The sequence below is a fragment of the Myodes glareolus genome, chromosome 6 (assembly GCF_982192425.1).
Source record: "Myodes glareolus chromosome 6, mMyoGla1.1, whole genome shotgun sequence".
Classification (NCBI taxonomy): Eukaryota; Metazoa; Chordata; class Mammalia; order Rodentia; family Cricetidae; genus Myodes; species Myodes glareolus.
The window spans coordinates 89,447,612-89,470,273 of NC_142031.1; the positions used below are offsets into that span (position 1 = coordinate 89,447,612).

The window sequence follows — 22,662 nt, forward strand, 5'->3', positions numbered from 1 at the left end:
ACGACCAGCTCAATCAACATAAAAACAAGTAGGCTTCATAGAGTTTGGACTCAGCACTCAGAGGACCCAGACAGAAGAATGACTGCAGGTTCAAGGCAAGCCTGGGCTACACAGTGAGCCACAGGCCAGACTACAAAGCAAGATCTGACCTCAAAAAAACAAAAAACAAAAACAAAAAACAAATCAAATCAACAATCACAACGACAACAATTGAAAACAAAACAGAGTTCTTGGCTGTCCTTTGTCTAAGGAGGTTTGTTGACCGAGCTAAAAGATAGAGAAAAAAAAACACACCTAAAATAACAAGGGGGCAGTCATTTAATGCAGAAACCCAGTTAACATAAAGAGACACAAAGCCAAACAACAGACAAGACTTCAAACGATACTGCATAGTGTTGCGGATCAGTTCTTACACAACCATTGTTCTTATGCATTTGAATCCAGTAGAAAGACAGCGCGTTGACTTCAATTCATTAAAAGTAATAATAAGGCAAAAGAAGAAGAATCCTCTGGTGACAAGAAACAGCCACAAAGAATGCACAAATATCAGGTGCTGACACAAGACACCATTAGGACACCTTCTGAAGATGCTGCATTAAAATCGAACAAGCCTGATACACTGACAAGAAAATTATACTTGTTTTGTTACGAATCCTTTTGCAAATAGAAACGACTCTCCGGAGATTGTTATATACAAACTTTCTGAAATAAATGGAAATCGTACAAATTTTTCCATCACCCTTCCTCTCTTCTGATGCCTATAAATGTCCCGTGGCACCATTCCTCCTTTCGTACAGTCAAAGCATAAATAGTCATTAAAGCACTTGAACCCACAGGAGTCTTGCCCTCAGAGAGGTTGGGAGGTTCTGCATGATTTTCTATCAGTCATCTGGAAAGGGCTGCAGGCAACAGGTTGGAATGTAAAAGACCTCTTTGTGCTTGGAACCCTGGTGTGAACTCAGTTCCACTCCCATTAGGAGTGACCGACCCCACTCGGTAGCTGGGCCTTCTCGCGTACAGACAGTTATACCGTGGAGTCCCGGCCAGACTTTAGATGTGCAATCTTGGTCCGGCTAATAAACGGATAAGCGATGCAGAGACCTCCAGCTGCCACAATGAAGCCTAAACTGCACCAGGCACAGAAGATAGACCAGCTGTAGCCGTGTTCCACATCGTGAGGCAGGCTGTAAATTAGCTTCGGGACCCGGTTCAAATCATAGGAGATGCTGGCAGCGTACGTGCAGAGCGAGATGGTGCAGAAAATTCCTGGGAGGAATGCGAAGAGAACAGAGCGATCAGTTGTGCTTTTGCTTGTGTCCAGAAACACGCCAGACAAGGCTCAGTGAAAATCAGATCACTCCAAATCCAGGAACACCTGGAATTCTACGACTTGAGCAAATTCATTCCTCAAGCATCGACAAATAGAAGGGGAAATTCAGATAATCTGAGCCACTCAGATTTGTTTTGCCTAGTTTAAGTTACAATACATGTTTTAATTCAGCTTTATTCTTATTTTTTAATAGTTTTGTAAAAAAAAAAAATCTGGTCTTTGGCCGCGTGGCGGTGGCACACACTTTTGATCCCAGCACTTGGGAGGCAGAGACAGGTGAATCTCTGTGAGTTCAAGGCCCGCCTAGTCTACAGAGCAAGTTCCAGGACTCTTACACATAGAAAACCTGTCTTGAACGCCCCCACCCCATGTCTTTGATTTTGTGTGTGTGTGTGTGTGTACACGTATGAATGTTATGTGCTGGTATCTATGCATGTTCAGCTATACATGGAGGTCATAGGGTAATTTCAGGTGCTAGTCTTAAGGCGAGCTCCACATTTTTGTTTCGAAACAGGGTCTCTCATCTCTCCTGAGCCTGCAGCTTAACCAAGGTTGGGCTGGACCGCGAACCTCTGTCTTCCCAGTCCTGGGGACAACCTCCAGTTCTCAGGAGCTATCTCCCAGGCCATGTGTTTCGGTGCTGGTGTTTGTTTTTACTGAGAAGGGGTTTCATTTAGCCCAGGTTCTTCTTGGAACACACAGAGGATGAACTTGCATGTCTGACCACTTCCTCTTGGGTGCTGGGATCGCCAGCTTGTACCACCACACTTGGTTTCAGGCAATGCTGGAGACTGAACCCAGGGCTTCCTGCATACAAGGCAAGCACTTCACCAATTGAGCGACTTTCCCCGCCCTTCCTTAAGATTTCTGGTTTTTTGTTGTTGTTTTTTTTTTTGTTTTATTTTGTTTGAGGGATGGGATTCTAACAGTTTCTCGAATCTAACACAATACAGCTGTCATTTCCTTTGCTCTATACCAGACCTACATTTTCATAGAGTTGTAATCATTATACAAAGTCATCTTTTCTTTTTTTTTCTTTTTTGTACACATCAGTTTTATTGTAGCAAGGCAACTTGTACACTTCAGCATTTAAAATGGATTATTATGTTTATCATGTTGCCTGTAAAATTAAATAAAATATTAGAAGTGGCTATGATTTTGTGAGATACAGAATTTATCACACACTAGGCCTTCGACAATTTTTTAAAAAATAAAATAAAATAATGAATATTTCCAAATAATACAAATTGTGTGTAAGAATTTGGAGTTGCTATAAAAATCTTAGTAAAAATACCATGCACATTAATCATGCAAATTGTAATTAATTTGAGTGACTAATATATAATAATATTTTACCTTATCATATCAATTATGTATATACACAAATTTCCTTCAAGAACACTAAGATCAGGGCTTGGCAGACAAAACGAGGGCTCATTTGGTCAAGTTCTTGCCTTGCAAGCATGAAGGTCTTGGTCTGATATCCACATAAAAGCCAGTCATGGGGCACATACTTATAATCACAGCATTATGAAGGGGGAGACAGGCAGATAGACTCAGGGCTTCCTAGCCAGTCAGCCTAGCTCACTGGGCTCGTAAGGGACACTGTGAAAAAGCACAACTCAGAGCTTGTCACCTGAGGTTGTCATCTGGCCTCCACATGCAGGCGCACACGCACACACACGCGCGCGCACACACACACCCCACTTATAAACGTGTTTCTTAGTGTCCACGCGATAGTCTGAGGATGTAGATGCTCCCTGCTCCCTGACGGACCCTCGGGAATGTTTTATGGAGGTGGGCATAGGATGAGAATGCGGCGTCTGCAGAGTCTGTGAAGTAAAAAGAGCAACTGAGAGCAGATACTGGCATTCAATCAAGTGTCAGGACACAGTCTGTCCAAGCCCCACACAGTCTCTCATCACGCCCTGGATTATTGCTGTGGACAATGGAAGAGGCATCTGTTTGCTGGGAAATGGCTTTCCTATCCTTGGGGATACACGAGGCACAGCTTTTAGAACTGAGAAGACAGAGGCAGAAGGAAGCAAAATGTCTACCCTGTCTTAATCTGCTGCTTTGGAGATCAAAGTCACCAGCAAAGAAACCAACTCAGAGCAGGCGGCAGTTCGCAGGGAATAAAGACCACCCTACATCCTAATGGCGTTTCACAAGCTCTGGATGTCTGCTTCCATTTGGATCATGCAAAGGCACGTTACCTAAGTCTTTTTCCAAATGTGCACTTGGAAAATAAATAATCCAAAACAAAAGTACTCTGTCTGAGATGATTTGGTATTTCCTGCTTTTTGTCTGGCTTTCTGTCTAAGCTCAGAAATGAATGATTTTGTTTTTCTGAAAAGGATAAAGTAGTAATATTGTCTGATTTCTTTCTGCTCTGCCCCCTTTTTTGTGTGTTTGTTTGTTCTAGAAATGGGGTATCTCTGTGTAGCCCTAGCTGTCCTGAAACTTACTCTGTAGACCAGGCTGGTCTCAAACTCAGAGATCTGCCAATTTCTACCTCCAATGTATTGGGATTAAATGCAACCACCACCGAGTTCTGCACTGCTTTTTTGTTTGTTTGTTTGTTTGTTTTTAGCAGCAGACATACCACCTGAGTTGTCCAATAGAGAAACGTGGACGGAAAGCATTCTTTCATCGAGGAAAAGACCATTTAAAAGAATATGTTCTGCTTTTGCCAAACCCTGTGAAGAGCAAATGCCCTCACATCTGTCCACACGACTGCACCGACAACAACAAAAACCATGTTTGTGAACAAGACCCTAAAGGCATGCTGATACTAGAACAATAAGGCTGTTGCGGGGAAAATTGATCTCTGGGAAATCAACAGGTAAACCATAATGACCTCCTCCCAGGGAAACAGCTCCAGTCTGCACTCAGAAGTCTGCATACAGCTGACTGCCTGAAAGCAAGCATTTTGACAAGCAGCATGATGCTAATGACCTCTGAAAGCTTGAGTTCAAACTCAGGCTTTCCAAGCATCCCTTGATGTAAAATGCACTGGGCTGGGCTGCAAGAAATATTCATTGTAGTCTCGGCTCCGTGTGACCCTGATATTGCCTCGCTTTCCCTCGAGTCTTTGTGTAGAACAGGGGCTTGCCAACGCAAGTCCCTTATAACGCTCCTAATTCTGCTAATCCCAAATAAGACACAGAATAAGTATATTCCCTAAGACCTCTCTGTGACTGTAGTACTGTTAGGAAACTAAGCTTTAAAAAATGCAGCAGCTTACATGGCTTTCTGAATAAATTCCCTTTGACTTTATCTAAAATGTTGACTTTTCCGAACACTCTTCCCTCCAAGAACTCCATGAAGCTGCTTTTGGTGTGATGCATTTTACTATCACACCCTGGGTTCATGCTGAATAAGAAAGGGTGCTAATCTGAAAACATGGTCAGGGCAAAGGTTTCTCTCGGCCTCGTGTCCTGAACCAGTATGTGTTTCCCGGGCCCTTGGTGAGAACAGATCACATGGACACTGTGTGGAGGGTTCCTAACTGGATTTCTTTTCTTGTCCAATATGCCAGGGCCTGAAGCTCCCTACAGCTTAATCTGTGCCCCTCCTGTGAGCAAAATATAGACAATTTGGGCATACTTTTTAGCTTCCGCCCTCACTCTTGGATCTAATGTGCCTTGTGTTGCAATTTGCAATGTGGAGTTTAAATGTCCATCAAAGGCCATGAGTCTATCTTGTTTATCAGTCTGTGAGTGTTACATATAATAATAATAATCGTATGCCAGTGGTGGGCCCGAGAAAGGAAGCTGACGCATAATTACCCCATGAGCCAAAAAGTCCAGAGGAAAGCGAAGACAGTGAGGGTGGGGGGCAAGAGAGGTTAGAGTTAGCCTCTTTTTCCAGGTCACAGCACCAAATGCTAAATATAATAATAAATAGAGTGGCCAATTGGGGAGAGACAGGTAATTATGTGTCAGCCTCTTTCCAGAGCTGACCACTCTCTTAATGTATTTCACAGTGAGTATGATTGGGAGACAGTGGAATCTCTGGCAGATGGGGACTGGTGGAAGGAAATTAGGTCACAGTGGGGGATCCTTGAGGGGGCTATTGGAACCCCATAGGCTTATTCTGTCTATGGGCCCAAAGCAATGGGACTAAGAGACCATGGACTGAAGACTCTGAGACCATGAATCCCCAAACCAAACCAAACCTTTCTTCCTTTTCAATGGAAAAGGGATTTTGTCACAGCTGCAGAGGCTAACACATCTTACAAATTTGATTGTTCCTTTCTCTGGCTTTTTTTTTTCTTCCTTGCCTGTGTTTATTTTACCATGAAATACCTCATGCTTCTCCCTGCCACTCAGGTCCTTTTCTGGGAAGAGATACTCATCAAACTGATGCAATTTTATCTCCTGGCCTTGCTGGCCCATTCAGGTGTCCCCTGTCTGCCCTTCCCTCTTCCCACAAGGCCTCTATGGTCTCCAGTGCTGTCCTTCCTCCTTCTGAAAGCTCTTGGGTTGCTCTAGATGAGACAAAAAACCAAGGAAAGATGAAGAAGAAGAGCCATTCCATCCAGACCCTCGCATCCTGAGCAAGTCTGCTCAGGATGGCTAGAGATGTTCTTGGTTCCGTGGAAGGGCTTATTCATGGTCGTACAAGGGCGTGTACTGAGGAAAGACAAACTTTTACAAGATCTTGTAAAAAGAAGCTTGTCCCATGCAAGACATTTTTTTTTTAAATCCACTTGGGTATAGCATCCCTTTAATCCCAGTACTTCAGAGACAGAGGCAGGTGGGTCTCTGTGAGTTCAGGGCCAGCCTGGTCTACAGAGTGAGTCTCAGGACAGCCAGGGCTACGTGAAGAAACCCTGTCTCAAAACAAACAAATAAACACATAATTCTAAATTTGATCACATCAGAAAAAAAAAAACCTTGTTTTAAATTACAAAGGCATGCTTACTGCAGCCAGATCTGTAGTTTAGGTCAGCTTTGCTAGAAGCTCCATTTTAAAACCCTCACACGCCTTCCTGTGTTCATATGTACGACTTCGACAGAGCTACTGTAGCAATGTACTGCAGACAGAGAGGCAGGGAACTGAAAACAGCTGTTTTCTCAAAATTCCAGAGGCTGTGAATCTAAATTCAAGGCATCGGTATAATGGCTTGCCTCTGAAACCACCTTCCCTTGAACACGGTTGCCTTCGCCTCACATCTTCAAGTGTAAATATTCAAAGCTCCCCCTTCTCTAAGACCAGCACCATCTCCACCGGCTTATGACACAACATGTTGCCCTAATTTCGTGTGAGGTTTTCTTTAAAGTCCTCGTTTCCAAGTTAAGTCACACGTTGAGATCCTGAGGGCTGGAGAGCCAACATATAAATTGTGGAAAATTCAACTTAACCCTTAGTATTGACTGTGTTGGGTCTGCGAATTGAACAGAATATACTTCTATTTATTTTACAGGTCTTAGCAAGGCTGTGCTGTCTTAATGTACTATATTATCACCTATTTATTATTGTCTATGTCCCAGACCTAGTTCTAGATGAGAGGTAGTTTTATGTTATCTAGAGGATTACATAGAAGCTCTGGAAGCCAAAGCATTCTACCATTTCCCAACGTGCATTGAAAGCAAAGGTAGTAGATACTTCTTGGATTATCTGTAGCTTCTACATATTGGCTAACAGGCTCACAGAATCAAGAAAGCCTGCCAAACAAAACTGAACCCTACAATTAGCTGGTTAATACCCTTTTAAGAAGTAATTTACGGTGGCTGATAAGATGACTCAGTGGTTAGGAGCACTTGCTGGTCTTGGAGGATCAAGGTTTGAATCCCGGGCCCCCACATGTTGGCTCACAATAGCTGTAACTCCAGTTTCAGGTGATCCAGTGCCCTCTTCTGGTCTCCTTGGGCATTGCATGCACATAGTACACAAATACACATGCAGGCAAAACCACTCAGATACACACAATGCAAATAAATCTTTGTTAAAAAAAATAAACTTAAAAAAAAATCAGTCTGTACCAAACTGTCCCATGAAGGAATAGCCTACTCATCAAGTTACTTCAGGTAATATCTCATTCTCGTCAGCAGCGGTCTAGTTCATACCAGGTATAAAGAGAGGTGTTTCTGCATGCAAACATTCAAAAAACTAAGGTCTACCTTGGGGATCCATACGGATCCAGCTTTCCCTTCCCCTCTCTTCTCCCCCAGCAAGCTCATACTTCCAGCCCAGCCAGTGGCGTCCCGGGAGAGAGAGGTCCCCTGTCCTGAGCTTACTCCTGGCTACATCTGGGCATATCTTCAAAGCATGAATAATTACCGCTTTCCTGACAACCCACATATACAGCTACTTCTCTTATAAAATATTAAAGGGTTCTCTGCCGATATTCTTAATTAGAACACATCATGACATCACAGAAGAGCAGGACTGGAGGGGATATTTTTAGATCGGGGCAGCAAATAAATTCACGCCACTGTCCCAGATCATCAGCCCGGTTTCTTGCCCTAAAACCTCGGAGTTGCCCATGGCCAGCTTGGAAGATGTAATTAGGCTAACCAGGCCCATTCTTTTTTTAATCTCCCTCCTTCGAAGTGCTTAAAAGGCTCAAGAGTAGAAGTTCCTTCCCTGTGCTTAGCCTGCTTGATAAACAACCGACTACAACACCCAGAGGCATAAACATCGATTTTCTTTTCCATATGCCTTCAGAAGATAGCCTGCCCTTCATTCTGGTCTTTCTGCCCTTTCAGCAAAAAAAAAGACTTGCTCCTTTTCACATAGATTAACTCAAAAAGCCTCACCTCTGTCCTCTCAGCTAAATGATGTGGCAGGCCTAGTAGAGGCAGACAAAACTCATAAAAAAAAATAAGTAAACAAATACAATGAAGAGATCCACAATCTCCAATTCCTTAAAAAAAAATCTAATCTTTTTCTGCAACATTGCATCCATTTCCTTTAGAGGCAAAGTCTGCCCTGCCCGTAAGGCTGACAGCCCTCACTGCTCCTGCTTAGTGTGAAAATTCATACATTTTCTTGCAAAAATGTTAATGTATTTGATTTTGCAACAATGCCCCAGACTTTGCTGACATGTTAGATAATACAGGACACATGTGCCTTTTACGAAAATAAAATATTTAGGTCTTGAATTTTAAAACCCATCTAGTCCCCAGGGTTTCAGATAATGTATCAAGTGTCTGTGGTTTAGAGTTGTAGTTGATGGATAGCCTCGATTATTCTAGTCTCAGACCCCTTTCCCTTAGATGTATTGAAGCAAAGGACGGTCAGGCCAGGGTGGGTACTGGCTGCTCCTGATGTTTTGAAGGGGTTGCCTGCACTCTGCCCTTTTCTCCGCAGTCAGCATGGGGGTGTCACAAGACATGCCACGTGAGCTCTTCCAGAAGGGCTCAGCCTTTGAAGGACAATGGGTTACAGTTGATCCTGAGACCTGCACCCAGGGAGGAAAATGGAACACAAGAGCTTTGTGGAAGACTTCCAGTGTGTTTAAAAAAAAAAAATCAGGGTGAGGTTTCAGCAGATGAAGTAAGGTGTTTGCCCAGCCCTGAGTTCCAACCTGGGAAGCCACATGATGAGGAAGACAACGGAATCCCACAAGTCGTTCTCTGACCTCCACAAGCACAGGGCAGCACACCACAACACACACACACACACACACACACACACACACACACACGAATGCAATAAAACATTAAAATTCTATTAACAGATAAAAACTATTGAACAAATTAACTCTCTAATGGTAACAATGGCAGCTATATTAATTACTACTGTCATCCAATAGAATGCTTCATTTACTCGTTTTTCTTTGTTTGGTTTTGCATGTGCCTACATGTGCTTGAGTGTGTGTACACATGTTCATGAAGGTCTTAGGACAACCCTGAGGAACTTTCTCTACCTTCTTTAAGACAAGGATGCTCATTGGCTTGGAGCTCACCAAGCAGGCGTGGCTAGGGCTGGTCAGCTACACCTGGAAACCCTCCAATCTTTGCCTCCCCACCACTGAGATTACAAGCACACACCACCACATTCAGAATTATATTTTAACGTGGGTTCTGAAGATTAAGTTGAGGACCTCATGCTGTTGGGGGCTGCAGAGTCACTTTGCTGAGTCAGCAGTCTCACCAACCCAGAAGTTTCATTCATTCATCCATCATTTAATGTGGACAGGGTACTCGTTCGCACTGCATTGAAAACAGGACATTCTAGCAAAAGGCAGGCGCTCAAAGCTAGAATAAGAGGGTCTCGCTGGCTCAGTCCTCTGTGTACATCACTGCGTCAGAGCGTGTAACTTCAGAGCATGTGATGTCATAGGTCTGATGTGACACCCTGAGTCCTTCTCTGGGAACCCTTGCAATGCTGGAGAGTAGGGCTCAGGCATATGGGGTTGCAGCCCAGCTCTCAGAAGCAAGCTGATAGTCTGGAAGCAGTCGCTCCATCTGCAGTTTGTCAAGGCTGGTTCGTGGGCTGCATGGTTGAAAGAGGAAGGTTGTTCTATGTCCCTCATTTTAACAGCTCGGCTGTCACATCACTGGGGTTCCCACTGAAGGGCCAGCTAATCAGTTCAGGCAGAGAATGAAGACGCCAGCGTATTAGAAGGGGCTAAGTTTAGCATCAAGAATCTGTGGGAGGGCTGCTGTCTAGAGCTGCTGAAGACAGCCTGCTTAATTAAAATCAATTCTTTTAACTCTTTATTGCCTGCCACTACCTGAGAAGGGGCTTCAGCCACCTGGATTAACCACTATCTTGGTGTCCTAGAAAGACTATGGAGGCACTGTTTGTATCAACAAAAAGGAACCTCCCTACGTCCCTCTTCAAGTGATAGACGAACACAGCACCCTGAAAACTGCCAGTCACTTCAAGACACTGGGTTTTCACATTCCTTCCTGGAACAACCATCTCCCTGGCCTCCCCAGAACCGTGAGACCTGGCCTGTGTGGCCTTGTGATTTGTTTCAATGGTAACGGCTGCTTCATATTCTGAACACCTTAGTTACTCATGCATAGTAAAGATGGCAATAATGCTTCTGGACCTTTGGGCGTGGGGCCTTTCAAGAGTTTGGGGGAAGTGGCCAGGCATTATAATAACATAATGTATAGACTCAGAAGATGGCGGAGACAGCTGTGAGTTCAAAGCCAGCAAGTTCCAGGCTATCCAGGGCTACACAGCAAGACTCTGTCTGAAGAGCAAACAACAAAGCAGCGCTGGGGGGAAGCAAACCACACTGCTTTGATGCATGTTGGCTAGAAACCAAAAATTTGGGGTGCAGCTAACAAAGAGGAGAGAAAAAGAGGAGATTTTTGTTGACTACGAATCCCCAGCCAGGGCTTAGAAGAATCTCTGAACAATTTGGTTCACTTCATCTGGCCTGCTCATAGACACGAACCAAGAGTCTGGCTTTAAGGGTTCAACTCCTCCTTCCAAACTTAGGAACCAGCTTCAAGCCTTCACTGGATCGCCTTCTAAACCTGGGAGAACTAACTTGGCTTTCTGTTCAGGACTATACAGAGTCCGTGGTTTGTCTGGTCATTTTGTTTGGCGGTGTTTATGAGAGTCCACAGACAAGGCCACACCACCGCATGGAAAACCAGTAGAGTGGAGTAAAAAGGAAGGAGAATTGTTTGTCATGTCAAAGGCCTTGAGGTGCTCTTGCTAGAAACGAAAGCACCCTTTGTCTGTTGGCTCTGAGTGAAATGCAGAAAAAGTGGCGTGGAAGTGTAGGAAAATACCACGATGAACCCCACTGGCTTGTACACTTAGCATATGTTAATAGAGTGGAGAACCAGATAGTGTCGGTCCTGGAGGCATGTTGCTGCCAAAACACAGGTTTGATAAATCACCTATAACAGAGGGAAGTTCTGGGGGAAAAAAATCATGCCGTGGTCACTTAAGTACCAAAACCCCAGGGAAGTGGAAATGGTCATCTAGAGTCGCATTGGCTCCTCTGCTGGGTCGACTTGGTGAGACTTAATTTGGCATTCTCTCATTAGTCACAGGTCACTTCCTGTGAAGGCTGAAAAGGAAACCATTTCTTCTCTGTAGCCACCTTCCGCTAGCCACTGACCACCTCCCTTTTACACAAAAATGTCCTTCACTTGTTAAACAAAAAACCCTAGCCATGTCTCTACACCCCTTATGCTTTAAGCAAAGCCATCCTTCCATGAAACCTTCTAGCAGTTTCCATCACCTTCACTTCAAATCCATGCTCTTTCTGTCCTTAAGGGATCTCTAACGATTTGGTCCATGACCATGGCTCCCACTTTGTGTGGTGTCTCTCCTTCCCCCTATTGCTCAGAACACACTCACCCAACGCTTGCCCAGAGTCCCGGCACGGTGGCTTCCTTAGCCCAGTTCTCTCCCAACTTCTGGCTTCTCATGACTCAACCCAGAAATTGTTGCCTCAGCATCCCCCAACCAGACCGCACACTGCTCATCTTCCCTGCTTATATTGCTATCACAAATCATTTCTTACGCCTCCCCACAATAAAAATGGGCAGCGCCATTGCCTGCGAGAGAGGCTGTGTCTCTAAGACCAAGAACACAGGAAGTTCTCCAACAGTGATGCCAAGGACACCATCTCAGGTCCACAGACGGTGAGGGGACCTTTGCAGCTGCTGACCTTCCTCTCTTTGACTGATCCTGAGAAAAAGAGGCCTGTCTTTGTCGAGAGCCCAAGCCAGAATTCAAGGCATAGAATTAGACCATGAGACAGAAAATACCAGCACCACTGTGGGAAAAGAGGCAATGCTCTTTGTGCACGGCTCCCTTTAAACTGTGTTTCCTCCGAAAGCCGAAGGAGTGTCTTCTGCTTGCTCTCTTCTCACCGGTAAAAACATAATTAATAGTGACATGACCACACTGAATCCTGGGCCACAGAGAGAGAGAGAGTCGACGGTGTACAGTATACCTGTCATGAGGAACAGGAGTCCAGCCACGTGTTGGGTCAGGCTTTCTTCCCAGAAGAAGCTGACGGTGGCCACGATGCAGCCACACAGCAGGACAGCCACCGCCATGCCCAGGAAGCCAGCTGTTATTCTTCTTAGATCTAATCTCAAAACAGAAACAGGCCATCAGAACTGGAGGCAGGGTCGGGCAAAAGACTGAAAACTACAGGACAGAGAGTTCCGTATATTGTGAGAAGCAGCTAGACAGGCAGGCGTGGGGCCTGCAGGGTGGAGGATTTGGGGGATTCTCAACCTGGGATGAGTAAACCACTATCAGTGTACCCCTCTGTGTCCATGAACTCAGTTCCAGCTACGGAACAGAGGAGGGGACAACCCCAGGATAAACGTGAGTGACAAACAAGATCCGCAGTTAAGTGGGTGAGGAGGATTCGAGGAACACATTCTCAGCCGTCAAAACAACCCAGAGGAAGGTCAGCAAAGCACAGCGGCTGTTATTAACCTGGCTTCTCCCTCTTTGGAAGGAAGCGCCTAGAAGCCAAGCTTGTACTAAAAGAGGATTTTGTCTGAGCATCCCAGTTGCCAATTAGTTTTGGATTTTTCATTTGTAGCTTACTCCTGTCTATTTCCGACAAGTATTTAAGAAAGAGAATGTGAGAAGGTGAAGGCACCGTGGAGAAGGAAGCAGGAGTCTACGGTGCACCATCGAGACAGCGAGCTGCTCAGAAACCCCCTCCCAGCACCGAACACCGATCTCACAAGCGGAGCGCCTGTTTACCAGGCTAAAAAGGGATGATACCCATGGGAGAGAGCAAGAGTTCACCTATCTACCCAGGCTAAAGAGAGACTATGCCCACGGGACAAGTCTCCGCTGTATGCCTAACTGGCAACGTCTATATCTGCTGTTCCCAACCTGTGGGTCTCCTCCCATTTGAGGGTCACATATCAGAGATCCTGCATATCAGATATTTACATCATAACTCATAGCAGTAGTAACATTATAGTTATAAAATAGCAACAAAAATAATTTTTTCGTTGGGGGCCACCACACCATGAGGAGCTATACTGAAAGGTGGCAGCATTAGGAAGATGGAGAACCGGCTGCTCTGTATACAAAGGCGTCTTCCACTTGCAACGTTCAGGTTGCCTGCCTTCTGGTTATTTTACTTTCACATTGTTTCTTTCTGTCTTTCCTGCTTCTGCTCCTGTCTTTGTTAGGAAAAACACAAACTGAAAAGAGCTCTTACCTAGATGCTTGAAGTCTACCATGCATCTTAAAACCAGTGTTCCCCCTGCACACACCTAATGCCCCCAAGGCCAGGCAACAAGTCTGAACAAAATACTCTGCCGTAGATCTCCGCAAACTGCGAGGTTTCTCTGCCGCTGTGGAAGTAGCCCAGGGGCACTATGGGAAGGGAAGACTGGCTACAGTAGCTTCCAATCTTGATCATAGCATCTTAGCCACATGCAGATTCCCCTATTTCTTGGTTGTTTTTTGTTTGTTTGTTTTTGTTGTTGGTTGGTTGGTTTTGCTTTTTGTTGTTTTGTTTTGAGACAGGGTGTTTTTGTGTAGCCTTGACTATACTAGAACTTACTCAGTAGACTAGGCTGGCCTCAGACTCAGAGATCCACCTTCCTCTGCCTCCTCAGTGCTGGAATTAAAGGTGTGCATCTTCCCTGCCCAGCTGGGTTTCCCTGTTTCTTCAAAGGAAGTCCTTATTTTCACCTCAGAGCTTTTAAATCTTTTAATCTGAATTAAAACAGGGCTTTTCCTTCCCTCCAAAGAGAAAATATACATCACACAATAAGGGGTTATAGAGAGTAACAATTTAAATATGCTAAATTTAGTGTTACACGGGTACAAAGAATTTGGAGATGGCCACACGTGTGGAGAGAGACTAATAATAGCTCAGTCATTTGCTCCAGCATCCCAAGGCCCTGGGATGTGAAAGACCTGTCTTCTGCAACTACTACAAAACACAAAGGTGAGGCATAACCTACAGCAGCCTGCAATCAGCTCCAGCCATGGTGGAGTCCTCACTGGGAAACGTGGTACAGATCACCAAGCATGGCTTCTTAGACACAGTCAGGCATGCGTGCACTGAAAACATCTTTCTCTTAGAAACTCCCCCAAGGCTGACGCTCAAACCATTTGTTGCCTTGCTGGGTAAAGAGGCCCAAACTTGGAGAGTTAAAGAGATGAGGTACTTTGCAGAACCCTGTAATTTTTTTTTTATCTGGCCAAAATCAGTAAAAATGAGCCTGGTCCCCACAGACACCTGAGACAAGGACCTTCAAGGCTGCTCATAAGGAGGTAGGAAGGAAGACCACTCGAATGGGACTACCGTGAAGTGCTTATTCAAATTTGCCAGCAGGAAAGAACTTCCAAGACGTCTATTATGCTCTCAGAAAATAAGCCATGTTTTATCCAATGACTTTTGCTTTTGAGACAGGGTTTCTGTGTAGCCTTGGTCATCCTGGAACTCACTCTATAGACATGGATGGTCTCGAACTCAGGGATCCACCTGCCTCTGCCTTCCAAACGCTGGAATTAAAGACATGTGTCACCACTGCCTAGCTTTTATCCAGTGACTTTCTAAGCCCTAAAGTTTGAGCCTCCACATTTGCCATGAGGTTTGGGACAGAGCTTTTTTCTCTATAGGGAGATTTACTGAGGCAGCGTCCACAGTGGCTCTCTCCACCAAGCAACATGACCACAGCCCTCTTCACGGCTTGCTCACTGGAAAAGACAGCAATGCTGACTTCTGAATCTGGGCACTGGGAAGAACTCAGTGCCACCCACCACTAGCCAGCTAGAGTCAACAACTTCCGGGTAAATATCCACCCTTTTTAGTTTCATATCGCATGCTCTTATCTAGACTTTCACATTTCCATGACAGTGAAAAAGAGCAGTTCTTTCCACTGAGTGGAGATAAGAGACGATCTTCAGCAAAAATACAATGTTCTGAGCTAAACACAGCAGTTAAAATAAATATTATATAAAGAAAAAATGAGAGCAGTGAAGGTATAATGTCCCGGGTAAGTCCTTATACCCACAGACTTGGAAAAAAATAATGGCATGGGCTGGGAAGATGGTTAGGAAGACTGAGTGCTCTTGAAGATGATCTGAGCTTGGTTCCCAGCACCCATGCTGGGTGGCTCACAGCCGCCTGTAACTCCAGCTTTAGGAAGGTCTAGCGGTGTGTCTGGCCTCTAAGGGCACATAATTAAAAATACAACTTAAAAAATAAGTTTCAGTCACCTGATGTTAGCTAGCAATGCCACTCAGGCAGACAGGCACACAGCCCTGTCATATAGAGCGTCACACCTGATTGCTCTCACACTTGAATCGTAAACAGGCTGTGTTCACAGCACAGCGAACTGACGCTTGGAGTGTCTGACCAAGTTCGGCTAGGACCAGAGGGTACATAGGACAACCAGCTTTCATCCCAAACTTAAGAGGGAGGCGGGGATTTTTTTTTTTTTTTTTTTTTTGGCTAATCCTTTCCCAGAAATACTTACGGAGCAGGTGCCATTCATCTTGCTGGATTGTCTTGGTTAAATTGAAAGGAATGTTCCTTAAGCGGATTGGCTGAGAAAAGTGGTACTTGATAGCTGTGCAGCGCTGTGCAATTCCTTGAAAGAAATAAGAAATGCGATTTGCTTGCCTTTTCATTTGTAATAGAATTCGGGAGCCCAAGGCAGAATAATTTATCCTAAACCAGGAAATGAATGGGAAAAGGGTAAGAAATCTCTTGATGGCTGTCACTAACAGAGGCAACTCATGGCAGGAAAATACAAAACCTTAAAATAGATTTTAAAAATCACATTCCATTTAAATGCATTCTATGAGTGTGTATATATACATATATTTAAATATATATGTATAGAGATATGATGCCTTTCAATATTGAATAAGTTTGTATGACTTGAATACAAAGCTATTCAGGGGGAAAATGGTTGAAGAAAACTAGCCTAGAATTTTAAATTAACATTTAAATGCCTTTTCTAAATTTGATCTAGTCTCAAACTCTCAATTAAGTTTCACCCCCAAAATTCATTAGTATATGTGTTATTTGGAAACTAGAAGACTTTTCCCCATAGTCAGCTTCTACATAGTGGTTTAGGGCACAGCTGCAATTGTCAAACAAAGGTCTGTTTGGTCCTCCAGCAGTTCCTGTCATTTCTTAACATTACAGTCTTGAACTTTGGAACTTGAGGAAGACTTTAGTCTTGATGGAGGAGCCTCTCTTCCCCCCATCTGGTGGCATGGCCAGTCCCCCTTTTGATGTGATCTTGTGTAGCTATTGGGTTATCTTCAGCCCTCTTCCTCATCCTCCTACCCAATGCGTTCATTGAGTGACTTTATGTGTCTGTTCTAAAGCCTTCTGAATCCTACGAACAGCATTGTTCTTCTCCTAAAACGCACCAACAAACAAAACATACTTCTCTCAGGTCAGTCATCATGGCCACTTGTTTGAATAAACACATCTCATTACACTGACTTTAAAAGCAGCATGAGTGCACGACAGCCCTTGAGCCCGGGCAGCTGTTCACTGGAGAATCCTCATAGATACAAATTAATCTCTAGTGGCTAGACAGTCAGGAAGGAAAAAGAAAAAAGAAAGAAATCAGAGAGTGAAAGGAGGTTAATCTTACAGAAATAAATACTGGGGAGATCTGCCAAACACTAATACTAGATTGGACAAAAGAAATTCCTAGGAAGACACACACTCAAAGGCTAACTCAAGGCAACAGGTAATCTAATCTGACTATATCTATAGTAAGAAAAAGAAGGGAGTTTGTAATTAACTTCGTAAAACATGTCCTGTAAGGAAAAGCCCAAGACAGCTGGTGAGTTTTACCGAATGCTTAAAGAAGAATCAGCAATTCTCAGACTCATAAAAGTTTTTTTTTTTTTAAATCAAATGGAAGTGAAGAAAATGCCTCCTAGCTTTTCAGAAACCAAGACATCACAAGAAAGGAAGCTATGTGTGTCTATGTGTGGGTGCAAACATGAGTACATATGTGTGCACATGTGTGTGAGATCAGAGAACAGCCTTGGGTGAGACTTCTCAGATACTACCTGCCTTTTTGTCCTTTCCTACTTCCTTCCGTCTTCATTCCTTCCTCTCCTCTCCTCTCTCTCTCTCTCTCCCTCCATCCCTCTCTCCTTCTCTCTCTCTCTCTCTCTCTCTCTCTCTCTCTCTCTCTCTCTCTCTCTCTCTCAGAGGACCTTTCACTGGCCTGGAACTCACTAAGTCGACTAGCTAGACTGACCAGCCTACAAGTCTCCAGGGACCAACCTGGTTTCACATTCCAAGTGCTGGGATCTCAACCAGCACCATGCCAGCCTTCACCATGCCAGCCTTCACCATACCAGCCTTCACCATCCCAGCCTTCACCATCCCAGCCTTCACCCTCCCACCCAGCTCTTTTTTACTTTTATTCTAAAACAAACAAACAAAAGGCATGGGTTCTGCAGATCAAAATAGGGTCCTCATACCCTTACCAGTACTTACCATGTGAGTCAACTCCCCAGTCCCAGGAAAATATGTAACATTCTTTAATATTTTTTATGCAAAACTCCTTCCCAATCCAAGCAATCTCAGCTTGGCAACATTTTAGAAAGTCATGCATCATGACCAAATGAGATATCTCTCAGGAATACAAATTGACTTACTATACAAAATTCAGCTCATGCAGCATTCCATATATATTGAACAGAATATAGAAATGATTTGATCATCCCAGGCACACAGAAAAACCATTGGACAAAAACCCACTTGAGGGGCTGGGGAGATGGCTCAGCAGGCCAAGGGCTTGTCCCGTAAGCATGATAACTGGGCCAGCTGCTTACCGCCTACATAAATACTGGCTGGGTGTGGCGGCCATCTGCAATCCCACATGGAAAGCAGGGAGAGGGGATCCTCAGTGCAAGCTAACTAGCTGAACTATTGGAAAAGGCAAGCTCTGGGTTCAAGTAAGGTGCTCTGCCTCGGTACCTAGAGTGGAGAATAATTACAACACCCAACACCAACCTTTGGCTTCTACACACACGCACATGCACTAGCACCCACACAGTGAAAGACACACGCATTCCACAGTCCACACACACACACACACACACACACACACACACACAAAGAATCCAACTGATAGTCACCAATGACCCCAGGTATATTTCCACTAGAGAGAAAAAGTCTGGAACACAGAGGCTAAATAATTAGCCTGAGGCCCCAGTACAAGGCAGTAAGCAAGTCTCAATGTGTATGCTGTTAGACAGACTGAATTCTTTAGCTTTTAGAAACTCGGATTCTTTAACTTTTAGAAACTCATGTTAATTCTACAGATTTCTATAGTTGTTATTATTCTAAAATATATTGTTGATTCAATGTGAAGAATTGATTTTTCCAAGTTAGTACCGACATGAGCACTTTTGGAGAGAAAGCTGCTTCGTGGTGGAGGGTTCTGTCTGTGTATTTTCTACACCTGTCTACACATGTTATTAGGAGATTAGACTGGCTATGTGGCTGCATCCCTGGCTTTCCCCACCTGCATCTCTTGGAAACTGTTTCATGCTAGAGAAAAGGTACAGAACTGGGGGAAAATCAATAGTTTTTTCAGACTCACTGAGATTGGCTTTAAAACAACTTCTGCACTTAGGAGACCACATGCTTCCTTAAACCACCGTAAACATCCCCAGGACGGACCCTCCTCTGCCCTGTGGCAGTAGCAGACAGGACCCTAGGAGGTGAAGAACAGCAAGAAGGCAGGCAGCTGGGTGCTCCGCTAGTATTAGAAAGGAGGAAAGAGACAGATACATCACCAGATGCAGTTCCTTCTCCTGGGATATAAGTCTAAACTTAATCGCCAAGGATGCCAAAGGTGGCATCAGAAGGTGGCAAGGGAAGGAACCAGATCTACAAGCAGCCCTCAAAGGTCTCAAAGGTTACGGGTCTGGTGGTGAAGTCCTGACATCCCAAGCATAGTGTGCAAGAAAAATGTCCTGTTCCCAGTGCTCCACTCCAGACTTTGACAGGATTAGAAGAGAAGACGTGAGCAAAGGCGGGATTAGAGAGCAGCCATAAGACCTCTGATGTCCTTCTCTTAAGTCCTTTCTGCTGTCACGGCACAAAGTCAAACAGATTTGCCCGAGTAAGTATAATTATTAAGGTTTGGCTTCCCACAGCCCGTGCATTACACTAACAAAAATGGCACAGAAAAAGACCTGCTAGTGCTCAATGGCTTACCAAAGCTCTTCCACCATAAGGCCTTAAGGTTAAAAAAAAAAAAAAAAAGGAAAGCAGATCGGCACAACTATTCATGTACAGTCTACATGGAGGAGGATGAAGGCAGACATCTCCTGGGCAGAGGCAAGGAACGATACTGGCAAAATCCACAAGGAGGCGTGAGATTCCAGGGCTTTTAAAGCCACACAAGCAAACTCTGAAATCAAGCCTGCTTGCTGGGCTTAGGAAGGAGGAATCTGGCGCTCTGCAAAGGGACACAAAAAGCATGAGCTCATAGCACCAGATGGCATCACACAATGAGGGGAAGAAGCATGCAGAGGACTGAAAAGAACAAGTCGTGGTCTATATTTGGTGATTAATTAGCTTCTTACGGGGCCAAGTAGAGCCACTTTAATGATGCTAAAAACCATAGAATAAAATGTATAAGTAAATACGTTGTTCTGGGTGAGGAACGGAGCCTTTGACCTAGTGAACTGTTACCGTCTCTAATGCTGACAGGGATGAACTTGTTCACAAGCTGAGTCACAGGGAGGTTAAATAAGGGAGAAACATGACAAGCACACGACGCTATAAAAATCATGGTTAATCAACTGAGACGTTATTCGGGCTTTGAAGCTGGGCAGGACATGGGTTTGAATTACAACTGTGCTAATTTAATTTAGTGAATCATTTAACCTGTGTCTGAATTCCCTCCCCTGTAAAAGTGGCGACACGGCAGCAAATATTTCATAGTGTTATTGCAGGGAAAGCAAAGCCTTGCTCGGGACTTAGCCTAGACCCTGGCCTGAAGTAAGTACCCCATAAGTGTCCACGTTGGGCCATGAGTCACCTCTCGGCACTTGCTCATATTCATTAGACAGAACCACTGCCACGTACCAGGGGGCTATACCCTGCATGGCCATATAGACTAACCCACGTGTACAGTGGAACCCTGTAGCCGTTGCCTGGGCAATGACCCAACCATTGGTTCCCGCTTTCCTCTTCATTCCCGTCACTGTGACCACTGAAGAGACTGAGGACAGACCTCCCTGTCACTCTTCTCTGAGACCTCAGGCCACACGTGTGCCACTGCTGGGTTAATCGGTTACGTGGTCATTTACAGTGTTTGACTGGCTGCTCTTATAGAGGACCTAAGTTTGATTCCCAGCACCTACATGGTAACCCACAACCATCAGTAAATCCAGTTCCAGAAGATCTGATGCCCTCTCCTGGCCTCTGAAGGCACCAGGCACACACATGGTGCACAGACATACACACAGGCAAAACATAAAAATAAAAAATGAGTCAAATGGAACTTGAAGATTTCTGAGATTTTTTTTCTATTTTTTTTTTCTTGAGACAGGGTTTTTCTGTGTAGCCCCTGGCTGTCCTAGAACTTCCTCTGTAGACCAGGCTAGCCTCGAACACAGAAATCTACCTACCTCTGCCTCCCACGGGTTGAGATTAAAGGTGTGCATCACCATCGCCCAGCTGATACCTGAGATTTTTTCTGCATCTTCCTGCCTTTTACAGTATCATAAAGTTATATTTTTTTAAAAAGATTTATGCACTTTTATTGTTGCGTATGAGTGTTTTTACAGGTACGTGTCGCTACTCTAAGCTTATGCTGCTTTAAATCGGTGGCTGCGAGTGTTTTATTTACCATTATATATGTGTATCTATCTAGAAATAAAGTGATTTGCACATACTCATTACATAGCTTTAATGTTCTGACAATATGCCGACTTTCAAATTTTGACAACCAAAGATGAGGAAAGTCTCTCATGGTCCCTCAGTGCATGAGATAGCGTTTCATTGTCCAGTGTAGGTACCATACCCCAAGAATGTATGAGTGGCTTCCTCTTGACCCAAATCTCTCTAGTGCTACCTCACTTACAGTTACCTGGGAATGATTCCTGGAGGCCACCTCTGTCCTTCTTATGAGTATCCCATGGCAGTTTTGTGAGCCTTTTATTCCTACAACTCTCACCTTCAATCTGCCCCCACACCTACGTGACTCTCCAGGCCCCTGCCTGAGAAAAGGTGAAAATCCCAGCTCTGTCTCCTCTGCTCACCCCTTGACTCTTCTGCCTTTGTTCTTTCCTGACAAGCCAGGGAGTCAGCTTCTGTTCCTGACTCATCTTCCTTGTGCACAGAGGCTATCGCTTCACTGTCAGAATGTGACGATGACAAAGACAACCCTGAAGAGGGTACGGCATCAGCAATACCTCCAAAACCTCTCTCGCCGACAGGTCGGGGCAGTGTGCACTGTTGCTAAAACGTCTAAGGACAACTTGGAATTCCATAAGCGGTCCGTGAACAGAGAGCGAAGGACTCCATTTCACACAGGCCCTGTCAGCACACACCCCAGTTTAAAGGGGGAGGTCGACCCTAGAGTCACAAGCCAGGGCAGCAGCCGTGTTTTGGTCAGAGAGATTTCTTCTAAGAGCCGAGCGGGTGCTAAGAAGATGAAAGAAACGTTTCCCTCATCGCTTCCTTTATCAAGTGCGGCCCTGAATGAATAAACCAAGGGCAGTAAGTTCAGTGGCTTCTACTGACTTTGAGAGCCTCGGCCAGCTGAAAATACAGTCTGGAGGGCAAACCCTCCCAGCCTGCATACTGAAAGGAAGTACAAGCAGAAGTGGTAAATCTGCGCAGCATCACCCTGGGGAAATGCAATGCAAGTCCTGTACCATTTCAAATTTCCAAGTAATCATATTAAAAAGTAAACTGAGGAATTTAACTTTGATATTATATATAAACACATAAATATTACACATACATATACACACAAACACATTCACACACACACACACACACACACGGGGTCTCATACAGCCCAAGCTCGAGCAGAACTTCTTATGTGGCGGAGGGTGATCTTGAACTTCTGACCCTCCTGTTTCCATCTCTCAAGTGCTGGGTGCTGATATGACCAGCATGATAGATCATGCCTAGTTTTACATGGTGCTGAGAATCAAGCCCAGCACTTTGTGAATGCTAGGTAAACACCTACCAACCAAAGTCTATTCCCAGCCGCATTTAATATTTTAAACACATAATCAATACTTTAAAATTTTTGCCTTGAAAATTTTTAATGCTATGTTGACGTGATTTTTGGTGAGTAAGTCTTCAGACCCGCTGTGCCCTTTGCTCTCTCACGGCACATCTCCTCCTAAATGAGTTTCACTTTATGTGCTCAGCATCTCGTGTGGCTGAC

The 22,662-nt window shown here is 44.5% G+C and overlaps 1 protein-coding gene across 2 annotated transcripts in view; it reads right to left on the bottom strand.

Moving 5' to 3' along the window:
• Positions 1-300: 300 nt before the first annotated feature.
• The window catches only part of Tmem178a (transmembrane protein 178A), a 79,635-nt gene continuing 57,273 nt past the window's right edge, over positions 301-22,662 (bottom strand). For both annotated transcript variants that reach the window (XM_048416232.3, XM_085690983.2), the window contains exons 2-4: positions 15,736-15,849; positions 12,219-12,356; positions 301-1,266 (exon numbers count right to left, since the gene is read on the bottom strand). In XM_048416232.3, coding sequence (XP_048272189.1) covers positions 1,025-1,266; positions 12,219-12,324 — 348 coding nt within the window. In that variant the 5' untranslated portion in view covers positions 12,325-12,356; positions 15,736-15,849 and the 3' untranslated portion in view covers positions 301-1,024. The remainder of the gene's footprint in view (positions 1,267-12,218; positions 12,357-15,735; positions 15,850-22,662) is intronic.